We start from the raw sequence: 23735 nt of genomic DNA on the forward strand, positions 1-23735 counted from the left end.
TGTCAATAACATGTACACTTTTGAAAGAGGAGGTTCTTTTTACAAACTTGGTTAGAACTTCCATTTTCCATTGTCGTTTAAAAATTTATTTTAAGCTCTCAATTTTAATCTAATGATTTTAGTAAATCAATATTGTTGCTATAATAATATTAATAATAGTAAATACAACCGTTCAAACAAAATATCAGTCCGGACTAATATGAAGCAAAAATACATATATATACATATTAAACTGAATTGAACCTTCAACCTATTGCCAACTATGCAATTACTTCATCTGTTTTAATGGGGTGAAAGTAAAATTTTGATTCAAAACAAATGTCTTGATCGAAATTTCGATTAGTACATTTAATTTCTTGGTTACAACGAAGAACATTGCATGAAAAAGAAGCAAAACAAATAGAGCATGAAAATATCACAAAAGGAGCTTAGTTACAAACAATAGCGTTTGCTGTTTGCTAATCATGGTCATCTTGGAGCTAGCTAATATGTCTTAACATTTAATTGTTTTCACTCAAGAGAGAAAAGAGTTTGGTAGATGATAATGACATGAATGGGCACATCTTAAACAAAACTTTCGAACCTTCACCATGTATGAATCCTATGATAGTTAGATCATGCAAGATTCAAATAACGTGTCAAACGAGTTAGTCACGAGCACGACTCTAACAATGTATGCATAGAATGTGCCATCATAAGTAATAGGAGGGACAGTAGAAGAAAATAACTAGAGCATAATATGAATATCTTCAAACTCAATTCATCATGTTGACGAGTACAAGACAACATGAAAAAATCATAGAGAATAACAAAATCCAAAAAAAATCAAAAACAATATTTTAACCTCCCTCGCCTCCTAGCACGAAATCATACCTTTCGATCCTCTCATGACCAAAAATATGTGCTAAGTCAGACCGATCATGGGAATAACTAGAAACTCGCTATATATCGTCAATGGTTGGAAGACGCCACTGTACAAGGCTGCCCTAAGTTTCATGAAATTTCCTATAAACTCTGTGATGGGTCATTGACATCAATATATAGACCAGTTACCCTGCAAAGCCCAAGAACAAATTTTCATCGCTTTCAAACCATAATCCTTTTGTTCTTTTTCCCCCCTCGAGAGCAAGAACAGGCAAGCAGTTAAATAGAAAATGTTTACAAATACTCTACACACGAATCAAACATGATCATAATGCTAGGTTTAACACACCTGTCATACGACAGGCAGGCTTCACCTATGGTTCCTGCAACCTTATTTCGTACCTTTCTCACCAAAATCTGCAAGTCAATAGAATACATATATAGATTTCAACAGATGTTTCTTAAGGAGCAAATGATTTTGATGTTTAATAACAACAATGGAAAAAAAATGATAACTGTGAAAATTTATGCACTTGATAAAATTTTGGCTCGATACTCACTTGTACTTGATCAATTGGTCCAGATTCTGGATCCCGATTACGATGTACTACAATACCATTGTCACACTTATTTATAAAGTGTGCACTTCCACTTATATCGTAGAGATTTGGTGGACTCCCTACCCAATTTTGTAACTGTAAAGTAACAATAAATTATGTATTTCTTTATTGTAGTGTGGCCAGAGAACTACTCAGAGTATGCTTGGATGTTCAAAGAAAAATGTGAAGTGTTAATCATTTGGAAGACTTGGTTTTTGCAAGCCCATGATGGCATCAGTTATGTGGAATTGTGTGGTGATAGAAACTTTAAGGATCATTTGATTGAAAAGAAATAAGCATATCTTTAAAAGATGTGGCATATTTGCAGAAAACAATTAAGTTTCTAGCTTCTCTTTGAGCTTCAGTGACAAAAGAATTGAAGGACTATCTGCTTTCCTCAATTACTCTTGGTTGGGAAGACACTAGTTTATTAGTGCTTAGTTTCAATTTTGTTCTTTTCTTTCTAGAGTTTGTATTTGCTTCTCTTGAGATATCTAAATTTTTGGATCCTAATAAAAGTTCTGTTTTCTTTTTTTTTTTCTTTTATATATATATATATATATATATATAATGTGGTAGAAAATAATACAATGTAGTAGAGGAAGCGAACCTGTCGAGGATGTGCTACAAACCAGACGTGGCAAGAGTGATGTTGAGCAAATCTCTTAACCTTGGTAAGCATCTGACTTACATACTCTGTTTCTGTTCTGTTATAAGTTAAAAATAAAAATTACAAATCAGCAATATACAGTCAGAAGTGACAAGAAAAAAGTTGAGCAGTACAGCAACCATGAAAAAATATTGTTGGGAACAGGTTGCAGTCAGGTGCGGGATTGGCAGGGTTGCTAGCAGGGGTATTTGGGTTGTTAGAATATTATATAAATGTGGGGTGGATTAGAAAAAAGGGTATGAGAAGTGTGACTGAATTGTGGTGAGCTTCGAGCTCTTGGGAGGTTTCCAGGTCCCTTGAAGAAACTGGGTTATCACTAGCTGTATTTTCTTCTTTGTATTTCCTTTCAATTTCAGCAATTGCAATCTTGCTTTCAACGCAGTTCATTTCTACAAGAAGTCTAGAGTTGGTGATGACAATAGAGGATTAGAGGAAGTTGGCTTTTTTATGGTTTGTGTAACTTTAAAAGTATGATATTCCAGAGACTTCAAAAGTAAATAAATATATAAAAACATTACAATCACACCCATAAAAAAGATGATGAGGATTTAAAATAATAATAATAAATAAATAACTCACTGGTTTGGGGGACGCTGATGATCAAGCTCATTGTAAGGGTCAATTACTAGACCACGCACCCCATGTCTCAGAACTGCTGCTTTTGCAAGATCAAGAACCCACTTAATATTTGGAAGGGAATCATCCTCACACCTAATACACACAGGAAGAAAAGACGAAAAACCATGTTCAGACTTTTCGTAAATTTTCAATAAGATACGATTACAGAATCAACTGATTCTTAAAACATTGACATGCATCCCACCCAAGGCTATGACCTCCAAACTAACTTTAAATAATTTTGTGCCATAACAGCTAAATTTTAGCGTAGGTTCAATAAACATAAACAATGAATGCAATCCAGAAAACTGCAATGTAACCTATAGAAAAATAGGCACCAAGTATGGGTTGAACAGCGTAATTAACAAAGACTAAATATAAATTGTTACAGTACAGTTTGCAGCTGAAACAGGTGAATTGATGCTTCATGCTCACCTTATGAGATAAAATGTGTCCTTTAGCCATTCCTTTCCATGCTCAAACTCTTCAGCATTCATTCTTTCAGCACTTTCACCATATCTTTGGCCAGAACAGAGAGCAATACAAATTTAATGTCACTAACAGGCAAAATTTAACAGAAAAATTTCTAAAATCAGGAATTTAAGAGCCAAAAAAAATGTAATAGGTAACAATATCTCCAACAATCAATCAAATCATTCCTTATAACGCAATAACACAGATCTATTTGTGATTATTAGATATTGTTATCTGAGGTGAAAAGAATTGTATTCACTTACTTTTCATTGAAAAATGATACATATTTATATACAAACTAGTATAGCTATCTTAGGAAACTATGTCAATTAGGATCTTTACAATTAATCTAACTGATAACTAATTGACAACTATATACATGCTGTAACACTCCCCTCAAGCTGGAGCATAAATATTAATCATGCCCAGCTTGTTACAAAGATAATCAACCCGAACCCCATTCAACGCTTTTGTGAAAAGATCCCTAATTGTTCTCCTATCTTCACATACCCAGTAGAAATCAAACCTTGCTGAATTTTCTCACGGACAAAATGACAATTAATTTCAATATGCTTAGTTCGCTCGTGGATTACAGGATTGGATGCAATATGAAAGGCAGCTTGATTATCACACCATAATTTTGCGGGTACTGAAGTTTTAAGACCTACTTCAATCAAGAGCTGATAAATCCATATTATCTCGCACACAAAATGGGCCATAGCCCTATATTCTGATTCTGCACTGGATCTTGACACAACATTCTGCTTCTTACTCTTTCAAAAAACCAAATTTCCGCCAACGAAAACACAATAACCTGAAGTGGATCTTCTATCCATTTTGGAACCTGCCCAATCTGCATCTGAAAAACATCCAATATGAGAGTGATCATGATTTGCATATAAGATACCTCGTCCTGGTGCTCCCTTCAAATAACACAAAATTTGCTCTAACGCTGCCCAATGATGAATTGTTGGGGATGTCATAAACTGACTGACAAAATATGCAATATCTGGACTAGTCACAGTAAGGTAATTCAGCTTTCCAACCAACCTTCTATATCTCTCAGAATCCTCAAATAGTTCTCCATCTTTTGTAAGGTGCATGTTCGGTGTCATTGGAGCACTACAAGACTTTGCTCCCAATTTTCCTATCTCAGTTAACAAGTCAACATACTTTCTCTAAGATAGAAAAATACCTTTCTTACTCCTTCTGACTTCAACACCCAAGAAATACTTTAGCATCCCCAAGTCCTTTGTATGAAACTGAGTATGAAGAAAAGACTTCAAGAGATAAGATTCCCACAGTGTCACTTCCAGTAATCACAATATCATCCACATACACAACTAACAAAATGATACCAAATTCTGATTGTTTGTGGAACACAGAATGATCTAACTTACTTTTCATCATGCCAAAATTTTCAACAGCCCGACTAAATTTACCAAACCAAGCCCGGGGACTCTATTTCAAACCATACAAAGACTTTCGAAGACAACAAACTCGGCCATACTCCCCCTGAACAACAAAACCAGGAGGCTGCTCCATATACACCTCCTGAAGATCACCATGAAGAAACGCATTCTTTATATCAAGTTGATGCAAAGGCCAGTGATGAGTTGCTGCCATTGAAATGAACAATCGAACAGATGTCAATTTTGCAACCGGGAAAAAAGTGTCAGAATAATCCACTCCATAAGTTTGAGCATAGCCCTTGTGCGACAAGACGAGCTTTCAATCGAGCAACTGACCTATCCGGATTAACCTTAATGGCAAATACCCATTTGCATTCAATAGTCTATTTCCCTGAAGGTAAATCGACCAAATCCCAAGTACTATTGTCATCTAAAGCATTCATCTCTTCTATCATAGCATTATGCCAACCAGGATGAGATATGGCTTCACGAACCGTTTTAGGAATAGGGACAGAATCAAGGGAAGCAATAAAAGAACAAGATAAAGATGACAAGTGATTATAAGAAACAAAAGAAGAAATAGGGTAAGTGCACTGACGTTTACCCTTGCGCAAGGCAATAGGAAGATCATCATTTTGGACCAGATCTGATGACGAAGGAGCAGGTGCAGGACATGAATCAGGAGGTGGACGCCTGGAGTAGACTTGCGTAATAGGAGGCCTGATTGGAGCTGTGTTTGTGGCTGGAGTACACTTGCGTAATAGGAGGCCTGATTGGAGCTGTGTTTGTGGCTGAGACAGGATCAGAAGATGTGATAGAGTATACCAACAAATCATCATCCTCCCCCTCACTAGTAGAAATAGGTGTGGATGGAAAGTAAGGTGTGAATTCCATGAAGGTAACATCAATTGAGACGAGATATTTGTTAAGACTGGGACAATAACACCTATACCTTTCTGAAGACGAGAATAACCAAGGAATACACATTTTAATGACTTTGGATCTAATTTAGTGACTTGCGGACGAACATCTTGAACGAAACAAGTACTACCAAATATCTTAAAATTAAATGGAAACAATGACTTATTAGGAAAAAGGACCTTATAAGGAATCTCACCACTAAGAACAGAAGATGGCATGCGATTAATGAGAAAACATGCTGTAGAAACGGCATCGGCCCAAAAAAGTTTAGGAACATTCATTTGAAATAAGAGGGCTCGTGCAGTTTCAAGAAGATGTCTATTTTTACGTTCTGCGGCGCCATTTTGAGATGCAGTATCAACACAAGAAGTTTCATGAAGCTTACCATTTTGAACCATATACGAGTGAAATAAATGTGATGTATATTCTTTGGCATTATCACTTCGCAAAGTACGAATAGAAACATTGAATTGAGTTTTGATCTCAGCACAAAATGCACAAAATATAGAAAACAACTCAGAACGATTTTTCATTAAGAATAACCAAGTTACACGAGAATAATCATCCACAAAAGTAGCAAAATATCTGAATCCAGGTTTAGACAAAATAGGTGAAGGACCCCAAACATCAGAATGAACTAATTCAAAAAGGACACTAGCACGTTTATTAATTCTAGGACTCGAACTAAGACGATGGTGTTTGGCAAATTGACACGACTCACAATCTAACGAAGACACCTTACTATACTGAGGACAAAGCTTCTTGAGCAAAGGAAGAGATGGGTGACCCAATCGACAATGAGCCTCGAAAGCGGAAGTGACACTAGAGCAAGCAATAGAAGTTGATGGCAGTGGGTCAAGAACATAGAAGCCTCCAGACTCGTGTCTTTTATCAATAATCTTCTTCGTCATAAGATCTTGAAATAAACAATAATCGGGAAAAAATGAGATGCAACAATTAAGATTACGAGTGAGTTGGCTGACAGAAAACAAATTAAAGGATAAATTAGGTAAATGTAAAACAGAGGACAAAGAAAGCAAAGGGGTAGGATTGATAGTGCCAGATCCACGAACACAAGATGACGACCTGTCAGCTAAAGTAACGGTATGAGTGGAAGCATGTGATTGAAAAGTGGAAAAGAGATTAGAATTACCTGTCATATGATCTGTGGCCCCAGAATCAATGATCCATTTGGAGGATGAGGAAAGAAGACACGCATTGGATTTACCTGAGTCGGCAATAGCAGTGACAGAAGAAGATGAAGGCTTGAGTGATTCCTGATACTGTGAGAACTTGGCAAATTCATCGGCAGAAATAAGGAGTGATTTTTCAAAAGTATCATCAGTAGAGGCAACGTTGGCCAAGTGTTTTTGCTGATTTTTGTACTGAAGCTTTCGACACTCAAACTCCGTATGGCCTGGCTTTTTACCGTAGTTGCACATAATGGTTCCAGAGTCCGACATTCGAGTTTCAAATTCGTGCGAGCCACCTCTCTTGTTGCCAGTATGATTATTTGATCTCCCAAGAGCATAAGTATTATTCCGACCGACTAAAGCACCACTAACTGGAACATGTGGAGGACTTTCTGTGCGTAAAAGGCGACTAAAGACATCTTGGAGAGAGGAGATCTCAGAACCAGAGAGGATTTGTGACTTGGCAGACTCAAAATCAGACGAAAGGCCTGCCAAAAAACTCATAATACCCATCTTCTCCCGTTGGCTTTGTTGAACCTTCACATCAAGACTAAAAGGCAGCAACATATTAAGCTCCTCATACGTCTTCTTGAACGTCATAAATAGTTTATGAGGGACTGGTCTTGTTTCTCCACATGGTAAAAGGCTTTGCAAACTTCATACATGCAGGAGAGATTCCCTTTTCCAGAATACAAAAATTCTAAATAATCCATTAGTTCTTTAACATACTCACAATGATTGATCAAGCCAATTACCTCACCATCAATGGAATTTCGAATCTGAAGTAAAAAGCGAGCATCCTCCCTGAGCCATGCCCGTCTCTAATCACCTTTGTCTTTAGGAGGATCATCAGTCAAATGGTCATCTTTGTTGATACTTCGTAAATAAAGTCGAATAGTCTTACTCCAGTCCAAATAATTCGAACCATTCAGTTTATGGTCCGTGATTTTAGACATCACAGGAACCACATCAGATACCACGGATTTTGTCTCAGCCATAACCTCAAAAGCAAATATGGAGATAACAAGTAAACAAAGCCAAGAAAGGGAACTTTCTAAACACAAGATCTGAACAAAAAAAGATATGAAAATGACCGGAGAAGAACACAAATTGGGCAGAAAAGTACCGAGAAGGACGTGGGGACCAACCGGAGTCGAAAGCACGGCGGCTGAACGGCGCACGCACGTGGGGGACTGGGCAGCGGGCTACGGCGGCGCGTGGGCTCCACTCGCAGCGTTTCTGGACCTCAGAAGGCGGGGTATGGTTGGTCAGCGGCTGGGCAGTCCTTTTGTGCCGGTGGTGAGAACAAAAGAACACTCTAAATAGGGTTTCCGAAATAGGAACCCTAAAAATGAAAGAAAATTAAACCCTAATTGCAAACCCCAATTTGTGATGAACTCTAATTTCGAATCTCAAACCCAGAACCTGGCTCTGCTCTTATACCATGTTATCTGAGGTGAAATGAATTGTATTCACTTACTTTTCATTGAAAAATGATACATATTTATATACAAACTAGTATAGCTATCTTAGGAAACTATGTCAATTAGGATCTCTACAATTAATCTAATTGATAACTAATTGACAACTATATACATGCTGTAACAGATATTAATTACCAAGAAAACCAAATTCAATTGCAAGCCGGTTGGTAGTAATTTTCATCCCTATCAGTATCAAGTCCAGGTCTACTTATTGAGATTTACATATTACAACCTATGCAATCTATCCATAGTCCCACATATGAAGTGATATTGTCTTACCTCCATTTTTTAAAGTAATCATGTTCAGGATCGATTTGATAAGGCCACAAATAAGCCACCTAAACCAGAAGAGGTGGATGATAGGAGAATGAAAGGGAAGAGAGATTCAGCTGTATGCCAGCTAGGAGATTTGTTGACAAAGGGCAATAATATAAATAAAAAAAAGATTGCTGGAGAGTAGCAATACAAGGGACTGGGCCTGTTTAATTGCTTCCTACTTTTATTGTTTCTTATTCAGTTAATTCCCATTGTATTTAAACTTTTAAAGGTCTGCAAGGAAGGACTAGGCAGGATATGACCTGTTCATGGTTGTAGTCTGATTGGGATAGAACTAAGCTCTTGAATAATTGAATTCCAGGGATATATAACAAAAACCACCCTGTTTCCTTTTACTCAGCCACAGCTCTTATCAGTGGACCAACTGCAGCCTCGCTGATTGTGTGTTGTTGTGACAAACAACTCATGAGTTAGTTAGAACGGGAATGGAGAAGAAGAGAACATGTGGGGGAATAGAATATTCTGTGGGGGGGTTAGGTGTTTTCTGTTTTAGGAAATAAAGAGAGTAGAGCAGGAATTCATTCTGTACCGTGATGATTTGGTGGGGAGGGTATTGAGTATCCACTAGGAGGTTTAAGCCCCTCAAAGTGCCTATTATCCTTGTATGGTGTACTTCCTTTGCTAACAATACATACCAATTTTAATCTCATTTCCCTCTGAATTTTAGTTGTGTTTTGTTTCTGTTACCATATCTATCACGATTTTCTTACTCCATTATAATCTCTCTGCTAGGAACTCCTTTGTTTTCCTCTTATTTTACTTGTTTTCCTTTTAATAAATCAACTAGATTAAGTTTTTTTTTTCTGTTTCTACATTTCTATTTTCATTATTATTCATTTTCCTAGCATCTCATTCGTGAATGAGAATTTGCTAGAATCAAGATACAGAATTCAGATTTGGGTATCCTAATAGATAAAGATAAGAGACAAAAAACTTTAGCAGACGACAATGTGTTTAATTAATGGCATCTGTGCATTAGATTTAGCATGAAATAAACGAAAAACAATAAGTTTACAGCTTAAGAGAAAAAAAAATTAATGCAACAATAAAAAGAATACACTGCCTCTTGAACTCACCGTACAGTAAAGAAAGGCTTTTTTATGTGTTTCTCCAATAGTTTTCTTGCATGCTCCCTGACCTGTAAATAATTAAATGAACAGGGTATGGGTATTAAGAAGACAAGAGTAGAATGGGCACAAAGCGGGGGTACACTAATTTGTCATAGGATATAAACCCCATAAAAAAATTCCATCAAAGTACATATAATTTTCAACAAGAGAAGCACTTTTCCTTAGAAAAGTTTTACCATGACTAGACTATGAATAAGACTAGAAACAGAAAACAAAGTATAAAGATCATAATCAGTTAGGCCCCAAGTGAGATTCACGTATTCTAGACGTAGGGGCAAATCTGGTATTGTGAATTAAAGCATAGGCTGACTGTTAATGTGTGAGGTGGTGTATTGGGGAGTGGAATTCGGGTAGTGGAATCCTGTTAGTGGTGTATATATGTGAGATGCTTTTTGTGAGAGGTCATAGGAAATATTTTGCACTGAGCTTTGCTCTTGTGGAGAGTACCAACCCTCTCAAATGCTTGGAGTGACTGTATTTTGGCCTCACAGTGGATAAATAACAATATTCAGCATATTTTCTACTCTATATCAGTTTGTGTGTACTTTTACCCATCAAATTGGGTGGCTTCGCCTTCGTGACAGGATAGCAAGTTCAGGCTCGAATGGATTCCATGAATTAGCGCTGTTCGGGAGAAGCTGCACCGTGAAGTGGGTTCCATCAGAAGGAGATGCAGACAATTAATCAAAAGTTTGATCAACTCTTCAAAACTCAATCGGAACTTCACCGTTCCTCATCATTGGCTAATGACTAGAAGAAAAAAGGGTCAATGATGTCTTCGACCATGGCAACTTCGATGGGGTCTAACAATAATACTCCATTCATGGAGCTAAAATGAGATTTTCGTTTTTGAAAGATCCTATTTTTGAATGGACCAATTTGAATGAGTGGATTCTTAAAGTGGAACGCTATTTTGCTCTGGGTTTACTAATGACAAGAAATTAGAAGCAGTTATTGGGTTCGAAGGGGATGCGTTATTATGGTGTCAATGGGAACATAGAAAGCAACCCATGGTTCCCTTCACGAGCAATTTCATTGCACTCAAAAGGATTCCCTTCGCGAGCAATTTCTTGCTCTTCACCAGGAGACGACAGTGAGAGAATATCGCTAGCGGACAGCGGTTCATTGAATGTCACACCATTGGAGCACTTATCGAACGAGGTCACTTTAAGCCACTTCATCAATGGGCTTTAACATGACATAAGAAATGAAGTCAGAATTCTTGGGCCCATTAACTTGGGTCTAGCTATGGATTTGGCCTAGAAGGTGGAGGCAAAGTTGTTGGCACCTACTTCGTCTAGGTCGACTACACACTAGACGGGTTGTTTCACCTCTTTGCCTCTACAGCGACAGCAAGCCCAACACAATCTTTGGGCCGCTCGTCAACCACAGCACTGTATGTTGGCCCTTACTGTTGCCTTACTAATTCAGAGATGTAGGCTAAGAAAGATTGGGAAGTTTATTATCATTGTCACTGAAAATGGCAGCGAGGCCTCCAATGTCGAAGGAGCTTAGTGTTTTGCTCACATATGATGACAATGTCAACCATGCATACGAAACCGTGACGAAAGAGAAGTTGTCGGAGTTAGATTCTACCGAAATTTCAAAAGCGATCAAGGTGTCATTGAATTCATTTGTAGGGTTCACTACCCCTAGGACGATGAAGATGATTGGGTTCGTTGGTGAACAAAAGGTGGTAACGATTATCGATCTGAGAGCAACTCATAATTTCATCTCCTATCTTTTGATTCAGAAACTCCACCTTCCAGTCTTATGGTGTAACTATGGGTATGGGCGAGTCTGTTCCGGGGCAAGGAATTTGTAAAGGGAACCTCCTGACATTTATAAGGCATCAACATTGTGGAGGATTTCTTACCTTTGGGTCTTGGCAGTTCAAATGTTATTTTGGGAAACCAGCGGTTGGCCACTTTGGGTAGAACTCATACTAAATGGGGATTGCAGCTCATGAAATTTTAGTTGGGCAATGAGACCGTTACACTTTGAGGAGATCCTTCATTGGGCAAGTCGGTGTCCCTCAAAGCCATGCTGCAAACGTTTCAACACAAAAGGTTGAGGTTATTGATTGAACTCAACCAGGTTGAGGGGTAAAGCACAAAACCCTTGCGAGTTCCCATTTTTGTTCAAGAAACATTGAACACTTTAGGAATGTGTTTGACATGCCATCGATGTTGACACCCAACTGTCCGAGCGCGGGCATGAGCATTTTTTTGTGTTCAAAGAAGTTACTACTCCTATCATTGTTTGTCCTAACTGTTATCCTCAATTTAAAAAAAAAAAGAGATTGAGAGACTCATTTAGAAGATGCTCATAGCAACATCATTTAGGCGAGTACTAGTCCTTTCCTTTCTCGAGCCCGATTCTTTTGGTGAAGAAGGATGGTTCATGGCGCTTTTTGTGTGGACTACAGTGCTTTAAAAAAAAACCATTGTCCTCAACAAGCTTCCAATTCCTGTCATTGATGAATTTATGGATGAGCTCCATGATGCTAGGGTCTTTTCCCGGCTTGATTTAAATCCAGATTCATCTCAATTCTTCCGATATCCCTAAAACTGCTTTTCGCACCCACGATGGTCATTACAAGTTTCTCATCATGCCATTCGAGCTTACAAATGCCCTTGCCACATTCTAGTCTCTCTTGAACGATATTTTCTGACCATTCCTTCATACATTTGTCTTGGGTTTTTTCAATGATATCCTTATATACAGCTCTAGAGAGGAGTCTCATCAGGACCACTTAGCCATTGTTTTAGACACTTTACAGCATCATCAACTGTATGCTAATTTGAAAAGGTGGGTTTGGGCAAACTCAAATTGCTTACTTGGGACATCTCATCTCGGGTGCAGATGTGTTCGCCCCAACAAAAGCAATTGTGCAATGGCCTACTTCCTCCACATGTGAACTCCATGGGTTCTTGGGGTTAACAGGTATTAGCGTAAGTTTGTCAGAGGATTGCTCATATTGCTTTGCCTTTAACTGAGCAGTTAAAACACAAAAAAATTTGGCTGGAATGCAGATGTTGATCGTGCCTTTCAAGAACTGAAGCATGCTATGACCATGATATTGACTCTAGCCTTGCCTAATTTTTCTAGGCCTTTTGTTATTGAAATCAATGCTTCAAGGTATGGTCTCAGGGCATTTTTGTTACAAGAGCAGCAACCCATTGCATTCTAGAGCCACACTTTGGGATCCCAAGTGCATTTAAATCCATTAACAAAAAGAAACTCATGGCCATTGTCTTCATAGCTACAAAGCAGAGTCCTTATCTCTTGGGTTGTCGTTTCATAGTGCGCACCAACCAACAAAGTTTGAAGATTTTGTTGGAACAATGAATGGTTGGTACTGAGTATCAACAGTGAATTATGAAGCTTATGGTACGACTGTAACAAAGTGGTTGATGCTTTATCCCATATTTCCAAGGCAATGGAGTGTGCCACTATGGTTGATCCTCAGTGGAAATTTTGGGACCAATTGCAAATCAAGAAGGAAGAGGATGCTTTCATTAAACAACTATGAGATGACATAACTACAGGCCCCTAGCTGCATTATTGGTTTTCAGTGGAGCAAGGCATGCTATATTATAGAAACAAGTTGGTCTTTCCGAAAGTATGCAAGTTCATACCCCAAATTTTGGAAGAATTTCATACTTCACCCATGGGGGTCATTCAGGTGAGTGAGGTTAAAATATATCAAAGGATACATTCTAAGTTATTTTGGGTGGGAATGAAGAAGGATGTGCACCAACTTGTTCAGCGTTGTTCTACTTGCCAACAAAATAAACACTTCCCCACTACTCCAGCAGGACTTCTTCAGCCTATCGCCGTACCTGCTCAAGTTTGGGATGAAGTTTCTACGGATTTTATCGAAGGATTACCTCATTCAGAGGGTTGGGACACTATCTTTGTGGTGGTGGACAAGCTCAGCACGTATGCTCATCTTGTTCCCTTCAAACACCTTTTTTTCGCTTCCACTATAGCTATTGTTTTAGTGCAAGAAGTGGTTTGTTTACATGGTGTAGCAAGCCATTATTTTTTATCAGGATCGCATTTTCCCCAATAATGTTTGGAAAGAGCTTTTTGAGTTTCAAGGTACCACGCTCAAGAGGAGAATAGCCTACCACCTCAGATCGAAGATCAAATTGAGGTGGCCAATCGTTGCTTAGAAACTTACCTTCATTTTTATCATCTTTGAGAAACCATGTTGTTTGTTGGCATGGGTTGAATATTGGTATAATACATCATTTCATTCCACCACTCGCTGCACTCAATCTAAGGCTTTATTTGTCGTAATCTTGCAACTATTCTTTGTTACGATCGTGATTCTTGTTTTGTACCAGTCGTACACTCCTTGTTGGATGATCGTGAAGCAATCTTGGATGAGATCTGCATTTACTACATGCCCAATAGAAAATGAAGCTGCAAGCGGACAAGTGCCATCACAAGGAGTTTGAAGTTGGCAACATGGTCTTTCTGAAGCTACATCCTTATTGCAGAAGTCCCTTGCCTATTTGTCGTTATGAGATGTTGGATGCACGTTTTTACGATCCTTTTCGAGTGCTCACTCGCATTGGTAAGGTAGCCTACAAGCTCAAGCTTCCTTCCTCAACAACCATTCATCCCGTCTTTCATGTCTCAACTTTGTTGAGCCCATGGTATGTCTATCTCATCTTCCACTCTGCCTCCACAGCTCACTTTTGACTTAGGTTGGTTGTTCAGCCTGAGCAACTTCTTGGTGTTCGCCCTAAACCACATGGCAGTCTGGGGGATCTTGAAGTCCTCAAATGGAAGTCTTTGCCTAATTTTGAGCCACTAGGGAAGATTACAATATGATTCGCAATCAATTCCATGATTTCACCTTGAAGACAGGGTGAATGTTTGGGCGGTGGGTCATGTTAGGCCCCAAGTGAGATTCACGTCTTCTAGACGTAGGGGCAAATCTGGTATTGTGAATTAAAGCATAGGCTGATTGCGTTGGTGTGTGAGGTGGTGTATTGGGGAGTGGAATTCTGTCAGTGTTGGTTTTGCTGAATATATATATATATATATATATATATGTGAGAGAGGTCATGTGAAATATTTTGTGATGAGCTTTGCTCTTGTGGAAAGTTCCAAGCCTCTCTGGAGTGACTACATTTTGGCATCAGAGTGGATAAATAACAATATTCAGCATATTTTTTACTCTATATCAGTTTGTGTACTTTTACCTATCATAATAATAAAAAAGGAATTCAACTAGGATGCAAGGGAGAAAGAAGAGATAAAATCTAGAAGCATACACTGCTCAATTATTTTGGATTTTCAAGAGTAAAAAATTTAAGGATTTGCATTATATGGGGTTTAGGTTGCAATTTAGCATACTCGCATTTTAGGTTGTCATGTTATATCAATATCTCATGTTTATTATAGTTATACCCAAAAAAAAGTATCTAAATTTGTATTTTATGCAAAACTGACAAGAAACAACGGAAATCCAAAGAGTTTTCCTATCAAATTTGCTTCCTTTGAGCAGATTCCACATAATGCCAAGAAAAAGAATGAGATCAGAAATATCTACAAAGAGGACTAGCAAATTTGGATTTTCTCATGAATTAGCTTTACCTTGTTCTCCATCGAGCAAAGAGCGAATTTCCAACCCACATTATGATTAAGATTGCACAAGAGAGCATCAATCCACTCGCTCTTCCCCGAATTAGGGACCCCAGTTACTATAGTTAATTCACCCGGCACAACCTATTTAAAATTAAATAAATAAATAAGAAGAATAACATCATTTTAAGATAGTGTTTTAGATGTCGGAATAATACTGGAGTTGGAATTCATCTATAGTGTTTTGTGTGTTGAAATAAAATATTATTACTAACCAAAATAAGGCCACCTCAACTCTCAGTCTTTTCCTCACCGGCTGAACTCTCATTTTAGTATCCTTTAACTCTATTCACTTTCAGTTTCTTCCTTTCTTCCTTCCCTCCTTTCTATTTTCCTAAAGGTATTAACGTTCGTTTCTCAGAAGAAAAAAAATAGTTTGGGCAATGACAACAAATTCTAACACACATTGTCAATGAGCGGGAATGAAAAATTATAGTATCAAATTTAAATTATTTGGTAAAAGAAAATATAACCTTAGGAATAGCCATGTGTAAATCATTTTATAATCTATATATGCAAAAAAGAACTAGATACTGCTGCCCAGTCCCTTACCAAACAAATGACAAAACTAGCATAATCATAGTTTGATTCAACTGTAAGGATATCCCCTTATTAATTAATGTCAAAATGATGTGCACCTAAATCAGCTTAAGGTATTTCCTATTGCAGTTTTTTTTTAAACAGCAAACATGGCAACTAATATGCTTACATTGTATAACTCATTCAGAGCCTTCCACCCAGTTGAGGCACCAAACCCATATCCAGCAGTGCCATAATAATATGCATCTATTTCGTCAAAGTAATCACTGAACTTGAACAATCCACGTATGGGGTATAATTCAGCATTCTCAATAACCTCTTTCAATACATCAGGACCCATATACATGAGAACCTGTAAAAGCATTTTGTACATAATTGTAAGCTTCCCTATAGAGAGGCAATGTAAATCCCAATAAAAAAATAAAAGTAATCTTCAGAACCAACCATGTGGCCACAAAAAAGTTGTCTTCTTGATTAACAAAAAAACAATGCATTTACTTTGTACAACTTTTTTAAACGTGCAAATATAAAATATACTTAGCGAGACTGTCCTTCCATATATTAAATAGGGTAAATACTCATTTGGTACCCTGTGTTTTATCGAAATACACACTTGGTACCCTATGCTTTTAATAATGATCATTTAATACCTTCTGTTTACAATTCGTACTAGTTTGGTACCTCCGCTGAAATGTTGTCAACCCATATTTCAAATATGACCATATTGCCTATCTTTTTAATGATTTATTTGAAATTCTTTTGTTATTGTTATTTCAAAATGATTTAAAAATATTTTTTCAATTAATAAAATAAAAATTGTTTTATAAAATTAATCAATTAAATGTAAATTATTGAATAAAAAATAATATAAATTAATTTTAAAATAAAAATATTTAATAAAACTATTATAATTAATTAAATAAACATAAATGTATTTAATTCCAAATATAAATAAAAAAACTAAAACTAATATTTTTAAATTAATTAAAGTAAACTAAAAACCTAATAATTTTTTTTAAGTTTTAATTAAACTATTTTGTTTGAATTTAGTTTAAATTTTGGCCTTCCAATTTAGGGTGTTGATTTTAATATTTTAGTTTAAGTTTAGAGGTTAGATTTAATTTTTTATTTTTGTTTATTTAAATTATTTCAAAGTTTTAATTATACGTTTTTTTTTGTTTTATTAATTTAGAAAATATTTTTAAAACATTTTAAAATAACAAAAAGAAAAAGAAAATCAAATAAATCATTAAAAAAAGGAGCAATATGGTCAAATTTGAAATATGAGTCAGATTGTAGCGGAGGGTACCAAACTGGTACGAATTGCAAGTAGTGGGTGCTAAATGATCATTATTATAAAATAAGGTACCAAGTGTATATTTCGATAAAACACAGGGTACCAAATACATATTTATCCTATTAAATAAACAAAATTCATTAGTAAACATATTTGTTACTAATTGAAGTCGGTTTTGGGAAATTATTTGCAAAAATTACAGGTGCAAAATCTTTGCAGTTGATAATTAATTATATCCTTGGTAAAATATTTGCCTGAATAGTTGACTGACCTCATTTGCATCTTTGAAATAGGTATCCTCAGTTTTCTTCGGCCACTTGACTCGCCAACATCTGCAACATCAGTTACATAGTTATTCTTACAAGTGCCAGATAAAAATTGTTACAACACTACACTATCAAATCAAGGAACCTTTCTCGTCCAAGCCGACGTGCTAGCTCTTCGGCCAAGGCTTGACCAGGTTTATCTCCATCAGTGGCCAGTATAATGCGTGATGCCTAAAAAAATTAGAAAATTTAGTAAAAGCCTAACAACTCCAATAATGGCATGTCTTATGCAAAAGAATAATTTACGAACCTTCTTTAAGTACTCTTTACAGTTCCACAAGTATGAATACTTTGTGTCCTAGCTTTACAGAACACAGAAAAAAAGCATCAGAACCATTCTGAAGGACTAAGAATACAAGAAAAAATAACAAAGAAAATAAATAAGAACAGTGGTAAGTAGAAACTAGACAAGATAAGTTGGCAATGGTAAAATGAACATAATGCAGGGAGTGCTATAGCCAGTACTTAAGTACTGAATTCATACCATATTCATAAAATACTTGATTTAAAGACTGAACAGAAGACAACTACATGTCAAAGAGTGTGTGCATAGTTATTACAGTATCAAAATAATATCCCTTTGAGCTATTTTTCAGTTAAAGTTTTAGAGGCAGATGAGGATAAAATGAGATGTCGGTTGTCTACAAAGTTACAAACCTTGACTTTCAAAAGAATATCCCAAAAATTAAGTGATCAAGTAGAAAGACATGGATCCATGAATTCAGGAAGCAACGAAAGACAATGAGGAATATAAAATGCGAGAAAAGTACAGAAGGATCATATAAATATCTTCTTGGACCAAGCTTTGCAAATTAACATCAATTGAAGAGTAAGAACAGGGAAAATAGTTCAGCCAATATTGTTGAGGGAAAGAGAAATGATATATACCCATCAAAAAAATCATCAATTACTCTATAGACAAACCTTTAGTGAACAAAAAAAATGTGAATAAAAACTGTTTTTTGCTGTTTCCATATAACAAATGCAAGAAAATGTTAGCTGATAAAAATTTTAGAGAATTAAAAGCAAAGAACTTAGCTGGAAAATTGAAAGAAGAAAAAAGGCAAGCTACTTTCTGTTTTTTTTTTCTATCTTTCATTTTTTGGTTAGAAGCTAGTTCATTTTAGTTACCAAAAAAAGATTTCTATCTCGCTTGAATAATTTTGTAATAAACTTTTATTTTATAGAAAGAAATAAAGAATAAGGAGACATTGATGGGAAAATGAAGATAGAACATCATGAAAGCAAGTAACAAGAGAGAAGTAGAAAATGAAAATCATACTCGCTAGAGAACGTTAGTTAATATCCCTGAGATTTCTATTTTCTCATAGAACAGTTTTCTAATTATAAAAACATTTTTTTCAGTTACAATGCCAAATACACCTTTATACACGCGCGCGCACACACAAAAAAAAAGTAAGTAATAGAGACTAATGATAGATGAAGAATTCCAAAGTATAAAGGTAGGCAATATAAACGCACTCATTTATACATAAATGAAATGATGCTCATTGTCAATAAATACAGAGTAAGAAGTCATTGATAAATCTCTAATAATGACACACCATTTCTTCAGGTGGCAAATCCTTTGTGGAAGCAGAAGGAGGTGCACCATCAGGGACACTAACACAATTACGAAATCCAGCTTCTTCCATTGCAAGCTTATCCATTTCACCCTCTACCTATAAAATAAAATTGGAATAAGCATCAGGTAATGTAATGATTTTGGGGGACATCAGTTGCCAACAATGGTAGATGACGTACAATAATAATATCGTTAATATCCTTTATATCATCCAGCCCATAGAAAATCTTTTCAGTATCTGCTTCCTGGAAAAGAGAACAAGAAAAAAGATAAGATGTAAAATCTAAATAATAGCAAGAAATTCCCCTTGGCAAATATAATAATAAAAATAAAAACAAGGAAACGTATTTCTAATTGTAGTATTCTCATTTCAATTGAATGTGATTTATAAATTAAGATTATTTCAATCAAGAGCATAAGCATGTCGAATTGAACTGCAAGAAACTTTTAAAGTATTCATTTCAAGAAGTAAATTTACAACAATACACGCATGTTTGTACTTATGAATGCAGCTATATTGGTGAATACATATAAATGTAACAAACATTTAATCTTATACATAATTCCTATATAAATATTCCTTCTTCTTTTTTTTTTTTTTTTTGAAAAGAGATAGAGGTCACAATGCCTATATAAATATTCAATTTCTTGTCGATCACAAAGTTTAGACAAGGATGATTAAAAGAACCTGCCAAAACTTCTTGTTGATGTCTCGATACTTGCAACTGATAAGCGCTCCTTCTCGCCAATATGTAAATGCAATGGCAATCTGTCAATAAATTTCAGAAGATTATAAGGCAAAGAAATAGCCATAAATGAAACTTAAATGAAACAATGTTACCCAAAAGATGTGGACCACCATTTAGATAGATCTACCCTAGCTGCTTCCCTTAGAAACTTATAAGACATGACATAAGTGAGGGCCTTTAATACACTTGGGAGGAGGTCATTCATGGACATATGACCTTTGTCTCTTTTTCATATGACTTATCTTTTCCATATGTATGGCTCTGATTCATAACAATATCTTATTTCAAAGGTGATTGTTAAATTGGCAGACCCTTTTTCTTTTTCTTTTATTCTCTTCGGTGTTTTCTTTTCCTATAGACTTTACTAGGAAAGAAATTGATGTGTAGTTCTGGGGGCATCTCAGTGATTGATAACACTGCTTCTAATGTTGTGTTGAAACAAAGAGTTGACTCTAGTAACAAAAAACAATATGTAATATAATTTTTGTACATGTGTGCTATTGTTTAATGATAGTTTAGTTACACTTGGAACGATTTTACAAAGTCTTACTCTATGAGAAGTCTTTCAAGTGTTAAATATAAGTAACTGGTGTAAACTTAGTTGGCTTGCCTGTTTGATTCTGGTTGGTTTTGACTGCTAAATATGAAAACATATATACTATACTGTTCTAATATACAAATATAATTCAAAAACATCTTATTTTAAAGAAGAACATGCATTGATCTTTTTCCTTAAGTCAGCATTGGAGTGCACCTGATCACCATAACATCTCTGCATTACTGCATTTCTTTTTAGTGTTTCCTTTGATATCATTCTCTCTGCAAAATAAGAGACTAGCTGAAACAAAAGAAAGAATAAGAATTAGGAGAGAAACTAGGCATTAAAAAGTCACGCACTTCACAGCTCAGACCATCCAGTAATTGAAAATCAAATTGGTATAAACTAAGAGGTTTAAGAAAAAAATGATGTAGAAAATATTAAAATGTAACTACCTCGTCGCAAGGTGGCTCCAGTTGCAAGCCCTCCACTGTTATTTCTCTTTTTATCTTTATTTTGGTGGTTTTGTTGGAAGTTTGATACGATGACTTACTATTTGCGAAAGGCTGCAACAAAACAATATGACTTGGCTGGCTTTTAATCCACATTAATTTTCAAAACAATATTGTAAGAAATATTCTTAAAAGCAGCTCAGGGGAGAAGGGAATGCCAACTTACTCTTGTGTTGCCTGTCCAACCACATTTTGCCCGAAAGCACGTCCACACTGCAGCACTTCTAAAAACCAAGTATACCCAAAATTAAGATTTGGAATTTTTTTAAGGAATAAAACTTTATAATGACAGAGTAGAAGCATACCCATCTGGTTCGATAAAAAGTGATAAGCTCTTTTCCCCTGAATCACCACCTGAGCACTACATAAAATATGGGGTTAAAGTCACCACATTAAAGTACATAAAAATATCTCAAACAGACTACAGAATTTCATAAAAAGATATTTCTTTTATACAAATTTAGAATCCCAAACCAATCACATCACATGAATACAACAAGATTGCTCTAAGCCAGATCTACAGATTGCCAGAACCCAGTATTATTTAGTGCAGATCCCAAACAACACCAAAATAATAATAATTGAAAAAATATGTTTATTTGCTAAAACTAGGCTCTCTGTCTAACCTTACAATATTTGGGAATTAGGAAAATATAGTACTTGCTAAGTATCCAGAGAAGACTCGAACTTTAGAGTTTAGACTTTGTGTGAGCAAATCACAGACCATTTGAGCTATCTTTGAAAATATATATAAACACATTTTACTTACCATGAAAACAAAAACCTTTATTTTTCAACTAACCCCTCTTAATCTGTCTAAATTTGATACTATAGCGCAAGCTCACAGTCCCAGCAATGCGTACCAAAAATCCCTACACTTTTCATTTGCAGCTCAGTTTTCTAGAGTTTAAACTTCATACAATCTAAATGGCATCGAAACATGGACTGAAAAACTAAAACCAGCTACTAACAAATTACAACTAGACTTGGAATACTAAAGAAAATGTCAAATAAAGCATAAAATCCCATAATTTCAAATCTAAACAGCCCAATATAAAACTAAATACAGGGCAGAAGTGAAACTACCATTGGACAAAGCAAATGGTTGAACTGCCCCGGTATAGATATGTCACAGTCCACACCAAGGTTGCTCAGTTTACTCTTCAAAATCTCGATTTTAAGAGAAGTGGCCTCGTCTGTGTTCTCCAAAAAGACTACATGGGAATAAAACCTAGTTAACTTTCCACATAAACATCAACATGGACAGACAAACAAGCTTCTACCTCCTTCACTCTACTTTCTCAAAATAAATTTTAAAAAACAAGCACATGATTATTTTTATGATAATAATAATAATAAAACCCTCAAAACAGATAAAGCAAACATGGGTTTAAAGGGTCATACCGGTTGGCGGGTCATTGACTTGAGAGACATTAGAATACCCATTAGTCTTAAGACAAAACGGCTGAATTCTGGAGTTGGGTTTTAGAGGAAAAGCAGAGAAAGGGTGTGTGAAAGTGTGGAAGAGCTGTCTACGTGAAGAAGGGGTTAAGGGGTTTGAGAAAAATGTAGGCTTGAGCAAATGGTTTGAGGCCATGAACACACTGCTAGAGGATAGAGAGAGCTTGTGAAGTGGACGATAAAGAAGACGCATGTCTATGCCAAACCAGCCAGGTTTTTGAATAGTGTATAAGCGTTTCTATGACTATGGATATAGCTATGGCTGTGGCTTCTTTTCGTTACAAGCTTTCAAGAGCTTGATACCTTGGGTTCTCAGAAGAGAAGATAAAAAGGGAGAGTGGGGGTAAAGGGCGGCTCTTTTTGTTCCCTGCTCTCTTTCCTCACTTTGTGGTCTCTCTTAGGGGAAGACGATGACCAGTTGAGCGCGCTTTTGTTCTTCCAACTCGACCCAATGCCCAACTCGAACGCACCAAATGGGTCCTTTTCTTATTTAGTATCATTTTTAGATAATAACAAATACATCCCTCAATTTAAACTAAATTAGAGAACCCCGCTACTTTTTATAACGAAATTCTCTCCTAAGATTTCACTTTATAAACAAACTCATATTTCCCTTATTATATGTTTAAATCTATACAAATAATAAATATAATAATACCATTTAATATGGCTAGGCACACACTCATTTTACACCAAATACACAATAAATAGTATACACCTTAAACGCACATAAAAATAATGAGTCTCACCTCAAAAAAAAAATGAATAGTTTAAGATTCTTGCCACATTTTGATTGTATAAAATGAGTGTATACTTAACGTTATTATTTATATTGAATAATGACAGAGACACTCATTTTATATACTCAAAATACATATAATGATGCGATATGCATATTAAAATACCACACATAAAAATAGTGAGTTCCACTTGAAAAAAAAAAATGAATGGCTTAAAATGCATACCACATTATTGCATGTATTTTGAGTGTGTATTTATCATTATTCAATGTAAATAATAATGTTGGGCACACACTTATTTTACACAACCAAAATGCACATAATGATGTGACATACATCTTAAATTACACATAAAATAATGAGTCTCACTCAAAAAAAATGAGAAAAAGTTATTTCTTCAAAAAATAGTGAGTCACACTAAAAAAGGTCATTATGATAAAATACCATTTTACCTTTTTAGTACTGGTCTTGGCTTTATGATGACAAACCATGTTCAAGCTCGAATGGATTCCATAGAATATGTGTTTGGCGCGATCAAAGAAGAGCTTCACCGTGAGGTAGGCTACATTAAGACAAAAATTCATACGATGTAAAAGATGTTCGATCAACTCATCAAGGTTTT

The 23735-nt window shown here is 35.9% G+C and overlaps 1 protein-coding gene across 3 annotated transcripts; it reads right to left on the reverse strand.

The window, feature by feature from the left end:
• Positions 1–719: 719 nt before the first annotated feature.
• On the reverse strand, positions 720–22832 carry LOC133802144 (twinkle homolog protein, chloroplastic/mitochondrial). 3 transcript variants are annotated; one of them, XM_062240415.1, is made up of 21 exons: positions 22317–22831; positions 21999–22126; positions 21218–21273; positions 21079–21133; positions 20856–20966; positions 20617–20700; positions 19802–19882; positions 19293–19358; positions 19094–19210; positions 17779–17826; positions 17614–17699; positions 17474–17534; positions 16075–16257; positions 15318–15449; positions 9648–9709; positions 3187–3270; positions 2713–2844; positions 2074–2170; positions 1425–1559; positions 1214–1281; positions 720–1054 (listed from the first exon to the last, which is right to left on the reverse strand). In XM_062240415.1, exons 1-21 carry the CDS (start codon positions 22564–22566, stop codon positions 1006–1008), a joined length of 2085 nt encoding a protein of 694 aa, XP_062096399.1. In that variant the 5' UTR covers positions 22567–22831; the 3' UTR covers positions 720–1005. The 3 variants fall into 3 exon arrangements, with proteins under 3 accessions (XP_062096399.1, XP_062096398.1, XP_062096400.1); XM_062240414.1 differs by having other exon boundaries at positions 21079–21136; XM_062240416.1 differs by lacking the exon at positions 1425–1559 and having other exon boundaries at positions 21079–21136; positions 22317–22832.
• Positions 22833–23735: the final 903 nt, after the last annotated feature.

Source organism: Humulus lupulus, chromosome 9 (genome assembly GCF_963169125.1).
Source record: "Humulus lupulus chromosome 9, drHumLupu1.1, whole genome shotgun sequence".
Classification (NCBI taxonomy): Eukaryota; Viridiplantae; Streptophyta; class Magnoliopsida; order Rosales; family Cannabaceae; genus Humulus; species Humulus lupulus.